At 35.1% G+C, this 16174-nt stretch overlaps 2 protein-coding genes across 5 annotated transcripts in view; one reads left to right on the top strand and one right to left on the bottom strand.

Moving 5' to 3' along the window:
* LOC138693158 (lachesin-like) overlaps positions 1-16174 on the bottom strand; it is a 1789721-nt gene that overhangs the window by 453352 nt on the left and 1320195 nt on the right. The gene's annotated exons all lie outside the window — the stretch shown is intronic.
* The window catches only part of LOC138693356 (uncharacterized), a 64891-nt gene that overhangs the window by 5678 nt on the left and 43039 nt on the right, over positions 1-16174 (top strand). The window contains exons 2-3 of the mRNA XM_069817275.1: positions 8109-8927; positions 12691-12907. Coding sequence (XP_069673376.1) covers positions 8109-8927; positions 12691-12907 — 1036 coding nt within the window. The remainder of the gene's footprint in view (positions 1-8108; positions 8928-12690; positions 12908-16174) is intronic.

Genomic DNA, 16174 nt, shown 5'->3' on the forward strand with positions numbered 1-16174 from the left:
CCAAGCCAAAACTGCCGAGGTTATATCAGTGTCGCCGGTGTGCCGGAATTTTGTCCCGCAGAAGTTCTTTTACATGCCAGTAAATCTACTGATATGAGCCTGTCGCAATTAAACACACTTAAATGCCATCGATCTGGGCCGGAATGGAATCCGCAATCTCGAGCACAGAAGGCCAGCGCTGTACCGACTAGCTACCCAGGCCGACTTCATTATTCAATGAGGACGGCGAGGCCTCATATATGAATATATTATAAGTAGATTTCGTGGAATTGCAACGAGAATCGTAAGGTTTTCTACGCACGCGGTATAGACTGTATGAGAAGAGAGCGTGCAAAGGATGGAGTATGCCTCTGATGTAAACACTAAGCAGTATACTGTGGTTACAATAAAACCTGTATCCTGCAGTTAAGAAATATGATGAATTATCATTGAATTAGGAAATGTCTAAACATGTAAATACACAATTATTTTGTAGTGAGATATATTAACTCTTAAAATTTAATGTAAGATACTCGCATCATCCTTGAATATGTGCATTGCAGTGAAGAGTTACGTACATTTTGAGCGACTGCAAAGTGAACCTCCTCCGATGGTCACTCAAACAGTTTTTATATTGAGAAAATGTACGTTCAACATCACAGGATGTAATAGGTGCATATTTGAAGAACGGAAAGTCACTACTTTTTAGTACACCAACTTCAGACATCTTGTCGTGACCTGATAGTACATCATGTATAATACGAAGTTGTGAATAGGCAGAATTTTCAGCAATAATGTTTCTCAACTTACATTTCACTTTTTCTGAAATTAGTGAATTGATATTTTGGATAACGGTTTGTGATACTTTATACACTATATTAAGGGCTTCTGAGAATTGTACTGGCTGCGGGGGTAAGGGTATTCCAGGGGCAATTGTTTGGAACAGCAACACTCTCATTGTAGTATGTTTGATTGAATTCTTGTCTGCACTGAACAAATGTTAAACTTTGACTATTCCAACCACAGTAATGCAAAAACAAGTTCTTACATAGGTATACATTAGCTGTAGCTGCTATATCTATTTGGACCGGTCACAACTCTTAACATGAACTGCTGCTACTACGAGACCGGGAGGTCGCTCGCCTCCTCTATACTACCGTACATCGGCAACCTGATAGCATGCTGCGTGTGGCAATTCAACGAAGTTTAATTATAAGCAATTGTAACATTGAAATAATTCAATATAACTAATCAAATTTTGTTACTGTACCTGAATAAACTGAACTTTGAAAAGGGATTATTATGTTTAGGAAATAGTGTTGCTTCTTCAGACCAATATACTGTAGTTTTGTTAATTCGGGCACAAAAGACTGTGATATTATGTTAGTCATACAAAGAATGAAAATCGTGACCGTAAAAAATGCTGTTTGAAAGCAACATCATATAAGTAGCAACATTTGATTTGTTACATTGAATTATTTCAACCTTACAATTGCTTGTTTGTTAAAATGTGTATATGATAAAGTTATGTTTTTTTTTTTTTTTTTTTTTTTTTTTTTTTTTTTTTTTTTTTTGGAAAATATAATTGCAATTAATGCTCCGCCATAAATGTTGTAACTAAAACCTTGTGCATCCCTCACGCTTATAATTCGGCTCGTCCTCCCCCCAAGCGTTACCTGCACTTTGTTTACGTTTTCACTGTCCCTGAACGAGACGCTCTACTGTACTGAGAAGAGTCAGCGAGAGTTTTCTACGACGTTGCCGACCAAATGTCACTATCAATGGAGGGCATTTTGAGCATCTCTTGTAATTTCGTGTAATGCTTTCGATAAAGTTTTTATTTATTTATTTATTTTTTTTCCTTTTCTCATTTGGCCTAGATGTAAAATACTAACGCTGATTTCCAGTTTTCACGTTTTGTTTTCAATTTCGTATATCATTTAAAAAGAAAACATTTACATTAACTTAACCTTTTTTAAATAATTTCGTGTGCTGTAATGATTTACTTTCAAATTTTCAAATTTCAAATTTATTTACAATTTACATTTGAATTGAATACATATGAATAGATACCCGAAATGAGCATAATGCTCGTGCTCGGGTACAGTCCAGTAGTCTACATAAATTTTACAGGGTTCAAATAATAATGCTGATGATATAAATAATAGTAACAACAACAATAATAATAATAATAATAATAATAATAATAATAATAATAATATAATAATCGTGATAGAAATGATACAAAGATTGTAATACAAAATAATTCATTAATAATAATAACAACAACAACAACAATAATAATAATAATAATAATAATAATAATAATAATAATAATAATAGTGATAAAACAAAAATATTTACAATAAAAAAATAAATACTAAGACGGATAAAATAAAATATAAAGCCACTAGCGAGAGTTAACACAACTTAAATAAGCATATAATAACCGGAAAAAATGACGAACTCGAAAATCAACAGAAAAGTTCTTCGTATCGCAGACGACAGCAACCGCCGTATTGACATTGTGTTGTGCATTAATGGTAAGTAGGGAGCTGAAAGTCTACGTAACTGCCGTTCTCTTCGAATGTTCTCGTAAAATCATGGGAAGTTAATGCTGAAAAAACAAAATGTCTACGAGTCAAACTGTTCATTATTACCAGATAAATATAAATAATACTGAAATATATTAATCGAGTTTCAGTTATAGATCTCTCCTTTTGTGCAAGAGGTATCATATCAAAATATTTTATGAATGGCGGGGAAAATATAAATTTCAATAACTTTCTAGTGACAAGATATAGTGACAAGTACAATCAAGTGTATCTGTGGCGATGCTAAGGAATCATTTATTGGAGATATACACTGTTATTAATTAAGAAAATGATCTATTTATATTTATTACAATGTTTTATTTTATAGGGTACATGCATCAGATAAATACAATAAATAGAAGTTTTCAGAAGTGTTAATTTAATGTATGACAAATCATGTCAGTAAAAATTCTTATAATTGATTTCTGATATTACAAGATGTGTATTTCCGTTTAAAATTGCGATTACTAAGCCACGGGTACATTCCCTCATTCTTTTCCTACCCTAAAAACAGACGGAGACGAATGCTAGGAGTTGCTTTTGTTTACGTCTGCTACGTCATTCTGGGAGATCGCGACACTTAAAAATGCATTGAGGAAGGCAGAAAATAGGAGAGAGTGGAGAATGCTGGATTTGCAGTGAAAGACCTGCGCTTGGGCAGAACAATATGAATGAATGAATGAATGAATGAATGAATGAATGAATGAATGAATGAATGAATGAATGAATGAATGAATGAATGATACTTGTATTTAATAATTAATATCTTACAAGGGAACCTTCTATCATGGTGAATTGAAAAGGCGGTAATGCCGTATATTTTTGGAAAGAGGAGGCAAAAGTAAGTCAGCAGGTGAAATTTTTCCGCCTGAGCTCCATAGGAACAAAAGTTATGGGACTGTAAATTTAACATGACAGTCTGTGGGAAGTGACTCAATGTGCGCGCTTAAGGGTTAAAATGAAGTTGTTTTTTAAGTCACTGCATTGCAAACGAGATAATGCAGCTGTTGTGCGTTTTAAATAATACTGGGTATTATTGCTAGGATGCGATCACCTACTTTTATTATGGGAAGGTAAGTCTTTCTCGAGCTAATTCTGGTGTTACAGCTACTCTTAAGTTTCATTTGTGCATATACAGAATGGATCCGAAAGTTGTGGTTCAGATGCTGGTGCGCGAGTTTGGCACCATTGACGCTAAACCGTCAGTCGTATTCATCCGGATATTTCATCAGTTGAAGAATGAGTTAAAGAACGAACAGGAGGTCATGGAAACGTACACGTCGCTCTTATTGATGAAACACCAGATTTGGACGTGGAAGATGGGCAGCAAGATTTTGGTGACATAGAAGACGAACTAATGACGAGACGCCAAAAAGACGGCCAGAAATCGGAGGACGCTGAAGAGACGGAGACATCTCGTCGTCGAAAATCAGCACGTCTTCTTACGTCCCTCTCCTAAAAGAATTAGAACGTAGTCGACGACGATTACAAGTAGATATCGCTCGACTATACGAACGATACAGTCAGCGGAAAAAAATCGATTCCTTCTCATCACACGGAAGATGCTTTACGATTACGATGCAAATGTGAAGAAGGAGAAGAAGAAGAAGAAGAAGAAGAAGAAGAAGAAGAAGAAGAAACCTGGAATGGCAGATAATATCTCGTTTGCAATGCAGTGACTTCAAAAACAACTTCACTTTAACCTTTAAGTATGCACATTGAGTCACTTCCCACAGACTGCCATGTTAAATTTAAAGTCCCATAACTTGTATCCCTATGGAGCTCAGGCGGAAAAATTTCACCTGCTGACTTACTTTTGCCTCCTCTTTCCAAAAATATATGGCATTACCGCCTTTTCAGTTCACCATGATAGAAGGTTGCCTTGTTAGTTACAAGTGAACATTGTAATTGGTTGGTCTGTTATGTTCACATCTTAAAATAAAATAAAATAAAGATTACCAACATATAAATTGCTTAGAAAGAAAGGCGATTGCAGAGGTAACGTATATAATGATATATTACACTACATCATTCGTAATCATGAGAGCAAGCCAAAAGCGAACAAACATGATTATATACAGGGACATCATTTTATTTTTACTAACATTTTTAATATTAACCTGGCTATACCTTTCTATTAACGATTGAAACAGGAAACACCGTTTGCTACCCTTTCCACGACGGAGTTCGATGATACTGGCGTAAAATACAAATCACTTTACTAGGTATAGGAGGGAAGAAATGTGGTTCATCCATTTATGTAAACTAGGAAATATCGCAATTTTGAGTTTGATAATTTTCATTAGGTTTTTGTTTAATCAAAATACAGTACTGTATTAACACTTAGTGTTTTACACACGAATTGAGCTATCCATTCGGAAGTATTAATTATGCAGTGTATATTGTACTGTTACAGCACATTAGCGTACTATATAGAGAATGAAGTTAAATTGAAAAATAATTATAATATGGATATTTAAACACATTTTAGAAAATGGTGGCCGTTCATTTCGATACAGGCTTCAGTTCTTTTGTGCATATTATCGCACTATAGACTATTGCATCTAATTCCAATTGCCAGTTTCGTCCTACGTACTAGTAACTCATGTTGAAATAATTCTGTATCTACTCTACGTACTGTAAATTCAATCTTCACTTCTGCCCGATCTGAAAAGATAAAATCACTCAGAAATGCTATCTACTGTCCGTTCAAGTGGTTTTGTCGCAGGGTTGTAGAAAGGGGGGGGGAAATCACGCGACAGTTAATTACTTAAGGAGGCCCTTTTATTTAAGTTATTTTAAACACTTGAATAATATTACGTAGACGTCCAATTCCTAACAGAAATTATTGTTTTCAGAAAAGAGCTAAGATAGCCCAGCTACTAGACTTTACAAAGGGGCGAACAGAAGCAGGTGGGGGAAACTGGGATGCGACATAGGGAAACGGACGACAGTACCCGTACGAAAATATGATTCAATATTGAAAGCTCTTTCGTCACTGGAAAACGCGAACATATTTCTGAAACGTACTATACTCAGTAACTCAGTACTGCTTACGCGCCCTCGGCTCTGTGTCGTGAACGGTTGGAAGTTTACTAGTAGAAGGGGTGGGAATGAAGTACATTCCAAAACTCAGGTACAATAAAAATTGAAGTAAAAATAAAATGATGTCCCTGTACTATAATATTGATTTTTAATATGTTATTATTGTTGCTTATGAAACATATGAAGCATTTATAGGCCTGTATGTATGTATATTAAACGGTATGCGCCAAAACAATACTGAAATTATCGCTCATCTGCTGTCCATGTTTCCCTAGCAACCAAATATTTATATATTATATATTTTGTATGATAGTCTGACATATTGCATATCGTCGTTGTTCCTGTAATAACTGCTATGTGCAACATACAAAATCTTTCAGAAGGAAGGAAAATCACATTTATTCATCCTATGGCAGCAGTACGTAGGAGACTGTGAATTCTTACATTTTCCAAAACAAAGACATATTTATAATTACACTAGTGGCTTGTGCAGCAAATGCTGCAAACTAAGTTCATTGGACGTTCAAATAATTTTTTTTCAGATTTATTTTTAGTAAAGAATATCAGACATTTTGAAAGTTATTTGCTTCCATAATAATGAAACATACTTGCTCTGAATGGGTTTTTATGCCAAATACTTTTTCTTGAACCTATCCACCTTCAGTTTTTGAGTTTCAACGCGAAAACGCAAGTAACAATGTCAGGACGAGCAGTGAGTTTTTTTCATATGGGAGTAAAGCAATTAGCTATTTCAGGTCATTCTGGATTGTAGGCGGAAATTAAAAAAAGAGTCAGGTTTGCTGTGCTTTCGAACAATAGACATAGCTGCAGTATGTAGAGCTTGAAACGTAGAGGGTAAAAATCATTTTATCCTGCTAAGAGATCTTGCTGAAATGATCGAGAGATTTCAAAATTTTGTAGGCCTCTTATTTTATCAGTAAGTAATACCTTTTGGTCTTTCCGTATTAACTGTAATTTTTGCGCTCTCTCGAGCCAATACTGAAGAGAATGACTCATATAAATATCTACACCACATACCCATTAAATATATGAAAAACACTCAAGTCCACTTGATTAATAAATATAAAAATATTTGATTTTTAGTAACAATATTATTATCTTACGTAAGTTTTGCAGATTTATATATATATATATATATATATATATATATATATATATATATATATATACTATATAGCCACCACTCAGTAAATTGTAGAAATGAATATCTAATTTAAGATATTCTCTACATATATTTATATAACACCAAAATGGTTCACTTTCATATCATCAATATAGCATTAATATGTATCATTAATGAAAAAGTCATATAATGGCATTAATTATAATAATATTGCATTTCTAATAGTAATAATGTCATCAAACCATCTCAAGTTTTGTACATTTTAATATCCAATGCACAGCTGTACTCAGAAAATTACACACCGCAGAATCAGACCTGTAAATTAGTTTTAGTAAGTCTAGAAGTTTTTAATAACCAATTGAATTTGAGCTCTAAATATATCAGCAATCCTGCAAGTCATGGTCTTCGTGTAATAGCCTGTTGTTTATTGTAGTGTGTGTTTTGTTTTATTCTGAAATGCAATTAATTAGTTCTCAAAATTGACGAAAAATGGATTTTGAAAAATATGAAAATTATGTAGGAAAACTAACGCTTCACTGAAAAACTTCGGGTTCTAAGATTCAAAATGAAGGGTCATTTATTAAAATCCGTTCAGCCGTTTTCCCGTAATTACATTACTAGTTCAAATTATATATAGCCTATAGATATAGGAGATTTTATTAATTCTTGTACCACTATAAAAGTTATTTAATAGAGCAAAAATCTGAAAATCGATAAATATGTCACATAGGAGTTATTGCAGGAACAACAACGATATTCATTGTTGTGTTGATTTCTGCAAATATGGTTCTCACAGTATTATTTCCGTCGAGCATTATTTTCTGTCATATAGAGTGGGGCGTCAAATTGAGCAATACCAGAAGCGATTTAATAATTCGGCATCAAATAACACAACAATGTTAGCTATCGTCGAGAAGTTCCGTCGTACGCGATCAGTCTTATGTCGCCTTATGTGTTATAATGACTTATCTTGATTTTCAGAATAAGTTTGTAACTTCAGTACTCCGTATGACCGGAAATAATGTCCGACTATAAACACATTCTCCTCTGTTGTGAGAACCATAATTGCAGAAATCAACTCAAGACTGAATTCACAATTTGTCAAACTATTACATACAACAAATACTTCATTGCTAGGGAAACATGGACAGCAAATGAACAATAATTTCAGTAGGGTTTGTTTTGTCGCATACCGTAATATGTAATTGTAGCCATCAATTGAATTAATTTTGTATTAAAATCACTTGTTTCAATGAGGTAATGTGTACAGAACTCGTAACTATCTCCAACCCAGCAATGATAACGAGTATCGTTCTATGATTCGTCTTTTCTTTCTTTCCCAACAGATGAGGGTCAACATTTGCGTACTACTGGCTGTTATCGTCAGCTTTACAGCCTGCCATTCTGCAAACATTTTAACAGTTTTTAGTTCCAACAGCAGAAATGATTTTTTAATTTTCGAACCTTTGCTTAAGGCTCTTGTTTCTCATGGACATAACGTTACTGTAGTCAGATTTTATCCTCAAGCTCAGGAAAATTACACAGATATAAGCTACAGGCCTAGTGATTATATAGGATCAAAGGAGAACAAGCTCACCTGGGAATATGTCAGTAAAATGGGCGTGTTTGGTCAGATCCGAGCAGTTATAGACACCCTAACAAGCACATGTGAAATCGTTATGAATGATCCTAAGATGTACGAAATTATCAACAGTTCTACTACTTTTGATCTTTTGATAACACATCACTTGTCTTCCGACTGCTTCTCAGCCTACGCCCACTGGTTTAACGCATCTCTCATCAATGTAGTAACCAGTGTGGCACCTCCATGGCTTAACGATCGTATTGGAAACCCTGATAATCCTTCTTATATACCCAATTTTTATCTTCCATATTCGAATCGTATGAGTTTTATGCAGAGAGTTATTAACACAGTGGTTAACGAAATAACGAAATACGCAATAACTTTGTACTGCGATCACCGAATGGATGAATTGTCAAGACAGTTGTTTGGCGAAGATATCCCCTCCGTGGCAGAACTGAGGAAGAAGACAAGCCTCGTGCTAGTCAACAGCCACTTCACACTCAGTTATCCACGACCTCTGGTTCCAGCTTTTGTAGAAGTGGGAGGACTTCACATAAAATCCGGTGGAAAGCTTCCAAAGGTAAGTGACCTAGTCTTCATGATCCTTCTCCTCTTCCTCACCTAAGTTCAATCCCTCTTTCTCTTATTTACCTTCTTCCTTCTCCTTCTCCCCCTCATCTACTGCCTGTTCCAACTTCAAAAAATGTATCTGCCCATTTATAGTCGCGAGCGACGCTGCTATTTCCGGCGTGACTCCTCCTCTTTGCTTACGTCTTAGGAAGTGAAGGCTCTATAAAGTCTAGGTAGGTAGTATCGTTCGCCATTTTTGTTCTTTCGTTGCCGAGCTACCAGACGAGGAATCTATTCGCCACACCGTTAAACATATCATGTTGTAGCGCCTATGATAATAAATCGCACTATAATTGAGCAAATAATTGAGCGGCAAATAACGTCCTTGTGTGCTTTCTGCGAACGCCAACGAAAGAGCCAAAATGGAGGGCGATTATATTAATTATTTATGGAGCCTTAGGAAATACATAAAGTCATCATCAGCGAATCACAATACGCACACGTTTGAATATAGCCGACCTTCAATGTGATTGGTTGCCGGAAATAAGAGCGACGAGACTATAGTAGGCTACTTGTGTTCCACACTCTTCTTGCCTTGATGTTGTGGTTGACAAGAGTTACTGATCATTTTTAGACTTGTATTATAGTATGTCGTTGTATATGCTTCGTTTATGGCTCTCTATTTATTATTGATACTGTATCAACAGTGACAAATATAAATGACATTCGGGAGAAAATTAAACGCAAATAAGTATGGAAATGCCTGCTATTATTCGGTTGAGAAGCTTTTGTCATTTAGTCTGCTGTCAAAAAGTCTTGAAGTTAGAATTTATAAAACAGTTATATTACCGGTTGTTCTGTATGGTTGTGAAACTTGGACTCTCACTTTGAGAGAGGAACAGAGATTAAGAGTGTTTGAGAATAAGATTCTTTGGGGCTAGACGGATGAAGTTCCAGGAGAATGGAGAAAGTTACACAACGCAGAACTGCTTGTTTTGCATTCTTCACCTGACATAATTAGGAACATTAAATCCAGACGTTTGAGATGGGCAGGGTATGTGGCACGTATGGGCGAATCCAGAAATGCCTATAGAGTGTTAGTTGGGAGACCGGAGGGAAAAAGATCTTAGGGGAGGCCGAGACGTAGATGGGAGGATAATATTAAAATGGATTTGAGGTGGCGGGCTTATGTGAGGGCGGCAATGAACCTCCGGGTTCCTTAACCCTTTCTAACCCAAATTAAATTTACAAGCAATCCATGTTGAAACAAATAGCTGTGTTAGGACCAATTCAGTGACAAAGTTACGGGAGTGGCAACATTTGAAACAAAATTATATTGATGAAAATCTGTTATCCAGCAAAATTTACCTTCATATGTAACACACAAGTATATAAATGCTATAAAGTTAATTATTGCCATGTGGCATCTATAGGTAAGAAAGGGTTAAAAGCCAGTTGTAAGTAAGTATCATAATATTTAGTTGAGTGGCGGAGTAGTAAATAATTTCTATATGCATTGTTCACAAAATGCGTCGCGTTGTCAGGCGTCTCTACTGTCTGTAAGGAGCAGAGAGAGTGAACATCCGACTTCCCTCAATAGTAGACCTGCTTAGTGACGTGAGGTTGTATCAGAATGCCGAAACAAAAATCCAACAAACAACAGATAATAAGAGGACTGAATTCAGAAAATGGGGAAATTGTGTTTGATAATAATATTTTTGTAAATTTAATATTTGTTCCGAGTTAATTAATTTGAAACACAAGTAATCCTGTAAATGTAAATTGTATTATGAGTTCATTCATACGGAGCGGACTGTACAAGCAGCCGCTACCTTAACCAGTCGCGAGTGCATACAAGCATTTTGCAAACACAGAGGTCTACGTACTATGCAGCGTAGCATATAACCAATACTATTTGTGCGAGATCGTGCGTATTTGCTTGGTTTCCGCACAAAACCAATCCGCGGAAAGTCTAAAATTCCACATTCAGTATTCCCAACCTAACACACATAACAATTTCCCTCTTCTTACCGCTTAAGTGACATATTGATTTTACTGCTTTAGGCTTTTAACATATTATGTTTAGAAACGTTCAATATAGTAATAATTATAAATTGGAAACTTACCACTGCAATTTCACCTAAATTGCACTGTTAATTATTGTTTTTAAATATTTGCAAAAATTAAGTAAAGTCTACAACTCCACTAAAGTTACTGCATTCGTGATCCAAGTAACTTTAAGGAAGTCGTGAAAAAATCAACAAGATTCCAGACTCATCATAGACTGGGGGGGGGGAAGACAGACGTATATCACGGGCTGCTGGAGTATAGTAAATACAGAAAACATTTAAAGCAACAATGTTGAAGATAGATATTTTTTGTTTTGCAAATTTGCCGTCATTGAACAGAAACCAAGGTGGAGATTTCATTGCAACTAATTAGAAATTCCTCTTTCAGGTATGTAATAAACGATCTTGGCACAAAATAATGTACGATACACGAGCGGTATGTTTTCTTTCAATTCTCGGAAATTAAGAAAGCTCAACTACGTTTCGCTTTTTCAAACTATTCCTCGAACATGAAAACTTCAACATACCGCTCTTGTAACGCATATTACTATTACAGCCCTAATTATTACACTGAATATTCAGTGCCCTCTAGTATAACGTGATTACGTGGAAGAGAAATTGACAGTGATGTTTTGTAACAGATATTTTCCATCTTCAGTCACAGATACCTAAATGACAGCCTCGTAACAAAATATCGGTTTGTGAAATATCGGCCATCTCCAGACGAAGTATTAAGTTTAAGTAGGCAAGAATACGAAGCAACAAACTTCATGAGAGAAGAAACATGGTCGAAACGTTCTCATATTTTAAATTTCATTTGAAAGGATGAAAGCGAATCACAGCCCTTCTGAATAATATAACGTTACCATTTCTTCCATTTAGAAATAATTTCATAGTTATTTTTATATAAAAATCAATAATAATAATAATAATGATAATGCAACAATACACTCATCAACATCATCATAATCCTCATGAATCTACAGAACCATGCCATTTCGCCTCATTTCAACCTGATTTTACTAAGATCTTGAACAAATATTATACACTGACAAGGAGAAAAACATCCTTAATTACGTAGTTAGCACGACCTAGTGCCAATGGAAGTTGATAATATGTATTTTGTTAATATAATAGGCTATCCATTCTCATGTGATCCATATAGGTAAGATTTGTTATCTGCTTTCTAAATTTATGTTATACAATTAGTCATGCTAATAGTAGCAGCCTATATTTATAGTTCCATGACTATATAATATATATTTGACATCTATCCTGATAATTAAAACAAATTGAGTTATTTTAGCAATTAATTTAATGTTACACGATGTGTGTAGACCAACATATATTTCTTTTTCTTTCTAAATTTTCGATAACCTTGAGTGTCTAGGTTTTTGCGTAAGAATGTCTGATTTATAATAAGTTCGTTGCTTAACATTTTAAGACACTTATCCTACGCCACAAGTAGAATTAACTAACAGGATAAGTAACATCAGAGCTATTGTATCACTGTATTTATAAAGAACTTGCAGAATCTGATTTATTTTTTTTGCAGAACTGAGTCATTTCGCCATTGCCTACGATTATTTGATTTTATATATTTTATCACACTATTAATATGTCTTAAACATGCAACATTCTCCCACTTCTCTATAATACTGCTCAGCCTAGAAAGTACTAAAGCAATGTTATTGTTTGCTCCAGGACTTGCAAAGATATTTGGATAATGCAAAACAAGGTGCTATATACTTCAGCCTTGGATCAGCATTCAAGACCTCCTCAATGCCACAGAAAACTCTTCAAGTGTTCATAGACGTATTCGCACAGCTACCACAGCGCGTTCTATGGAAGGTAGAAAATGTTACTGGCCTGCCTGAAAACGTCAACACTTCGAGCTGGTATCCGCAATTTGAGATACTCAGTAAGTATATATACAGTATTTATATACAGGGACATCATTTTATTTTTAATTCAATTTTTATTGTACCTGAGTTTTTTAATGTACTTCACTCCCACCTCTTCTACTAAGGAAGTTCCAACTCCACACAGAACCAAGACAACAGATAGTAAGCAGTACTGAGTTACTGAGTATAGTACGTTCCAGAAATATGTTCGCGTTTTCCAGTGACGAAAGAGCTTTCAATATTGAATCATATTTTCGCACAGGTACTGTCCCTTTTGCCTACGTCGCATCCCGATTTCCCCCACCTGCTTCTGCTCGCCCCTCTGTAAAAGCTGGGCTGTCTTAGCTCTTTTCTGAAAACATTAATTTCTCTTAGGAATTGGACGTTTACGTAATATTATACAGCTGTTTAATTTAACTTAAATAAAAGGACCTCGTTAAGTAATTAATTGTCACGTGATTTCCTCCCTTTCTACAATCCTGCGGCATAACCACTTGGACGGACAGTAGATAGCATCTCTGAGTAATTTTATATTTTCGGATCGGGCAGAAGTGAAGATTGAATTCACAGTACGTAGAGTAGGTACAGAATTATTTCAACATGAGTTACTAGTACGAAGGACGAAACTGGCAATTGGAATTAGATGCAATAGTCTATAGTGCGATAATATACACAAAAGAACTGAAGCCTGTATCGAAATGAACGGCCACCATTTTCAAAATTGTGTTTAAATATTCATATTATGATTATTTTTCAATTTAACTTCTTTCTCTATATTGTACGCTAATGTGCTGTAGACAGTATACACTGCATAATGAATACGTTCGCATGGATAACTCACTTCGTGAGTAAAAACACTTATTCTTAATACAGTACTGTACTTTGATTAAAGAAAAACCTAATGAAAATTATCAAACTCAAAATCGCGATATTTCCTAGTTTACGTAAATGGATGAACTACTTTTCTTCCATCCTATACCTAGTAGAGTGATTTGTGTTTTACGCCAGTATCATCGAACTCCAGTCTTGGAGGGGGGAGCAAGCAGTGTTTCCGGTTCTCTAAAGGTATAGACAGGTTAATATTAAAAATGTTAGAAAAATAAAATGATGTCCCTGTAGTTACAGTTATGTTTGTCTAATAAGTACAGTACAGTATCTTTCTTTAGAAATCAAATCCAATAATAATTTTTAATGTTGTATTTTAATCGTGGAAAATTGGTGTTATTGACGAACAATAGGAGACCACAATGTACCAAAGAAATTGTTACACAGTTCTGTTTAGGAAAAGATAGTCTTCATATTCTCTAATAATCACGCCATTATCAGCAAATAGTATAATTTTAAATTCCTTAACGTTTAGTCGTTTCCGCGCCGTAGCTCTGTGATATAAACAATCATACCTGGATTTGTGCCAAGGATTGAGCACTGGTTCGAGTTTTCATGGAAAACAAAATTTCTCACGATCGGTGCTCATCCAGCATCACGACTAATTTGGGGAGCTACGATAGATAACGAAATCCTGTTCGGATAGCAGCTATAACGACTGGAGATGTCGTGCTGACAACACGTTACTCCTGTATTGGTTGAATGATCATTTAACTCTGCTTTGGCATGTGGATGTGAGGCCAGCAGACGATTGGTCGGCCTTGGCGCTTTATGTGCTTTGGCACCGTGGATTATTTATTTATTTATTTATTTATTTATTTATTTATTTATTTATTTATTTATTTATTTATTTATTTATTTATTTATTTATTTATTTATTTATTTATTAACGTTTAATCCAACGAACTGAATAACAATGTGAGAAAAGATATTTACTAAGATAGAATTCAACGATGATAGTAGTGAGATGACCCGACATGACAGACTGATTTCTGAAGCAAGAACGGAGAACAGCCTATATCTTAATCATTCTATTGTAGATAGCAATGAGAGTGGTGATGGAGATGGTCGCGGTAATGCTAAAGTAACAAATCTAAGAGCGAGTGAATTAGAATTTTTAATGACGCTTTGAACTGCAGTACTATTATTATTATTATTATTATTATTATTATTATTATTATTATTATTATTAGCCACCGGCGTAGCTCAGGCGGTAGCGCTTTTGCCTGATGATACGAAGTTGCGTTTTGGCGTTGGTTCGATTCCCGCTTGGGCTGATAATCTGGTTGGTTCTTTTCGAGGTTTTCCCCAATCGTAATGCGAATGACAGGTAATCTATTACAAATCCTCGACCTTATCTCGTCAAATACCATCTCGCTATCATCAATTCCATCGACGCAAAATAACCCAGTAGATACAGCGTTGTTAAATAATCACGTAAAGAATATTCTTCCTATTGTTATTATTATTATTATTATTATTATTATTATTATTATTATTATTATTATTAGCAGTAGTAGTAGTATTAGTAGTAGTAGTAATATTTGAAGACGCATTCAACTTCATGTATTATTATTATTATTATTATTATTATTATTATTAGTAGTAGTAGTAGTAGTAGTAGTAGTAGTAGTAGTAGTAGTAGTAGTAGTAGTACTGTACTACAACCAGGAGAAAGTCTCAGGGAAATGAAACGCAGCGGGGTAATGCTATGAAAGAATGTTGATGTCATAAGATGTCATAAGGTCACACACGTGGGTACACGGATCTCCATTGGCTAACTCTCAAAGCATAAACGATAACATTGATACACACATATTTATACCACCCTAGTTACAAAATTAGGTCACGGTTAATCTCCAGGTCTTTTAATCCCTCCATACAGGGAATAACATATGCAGGAGAGCGTATGTTTTTTAAACTGACCTTATAACGGTAATAGTATCTATCTACTTCGCTCCAATAGATGACGCAATAGTAAGCACATTCCTTTCACGGTTAATCTCCTGGTTGGAGAACAGTAGTAGTAGTAATAGCGGTGGTATTTTATTTAACCGTTATTCACCGTTAAAATTTCACATTGTCGAGAAATGGGCACCAAACTTTCCCTGGGACTATAAGAGACATTGTTATTATTGTACCATAAATTTAGAGTCCGGATCTCCTAGCTTCTCATTTCTTCTGTAGGAAATAGTGGTAAGAATTTTATCGTCCTTGAAAATGCATCATCCTCGGAAAGAGTCTAAACTAGTGAACCTCATGCCAAGCGTGATATTGTGTAGATCACCGATTAGAGGACGATCACCAGCAGGAGCAGTAAATAATATAATAAACATTGGACACAAACTTTAGCCTAATAACTCATTAAACGTTACGTCATAACAAGACTGATGGAGAGA

The sequence above is a fragment of the Periplaneta americana genome, chromosome 17, assembly GCF_040183065.1.
Source record: "Periplaneta americana isolate PAMFEO1 chromosome 17, P.americana_PAMFEO1_priV1, whole genome shotgun sequence".
In the NCBI taxonomy this organism is placed as follows: Eukaryota; Metazoa; Arthropoda; class Insecta; order Blattodea; family Blattidae; genus Periplaneta; species Periplaneta americana.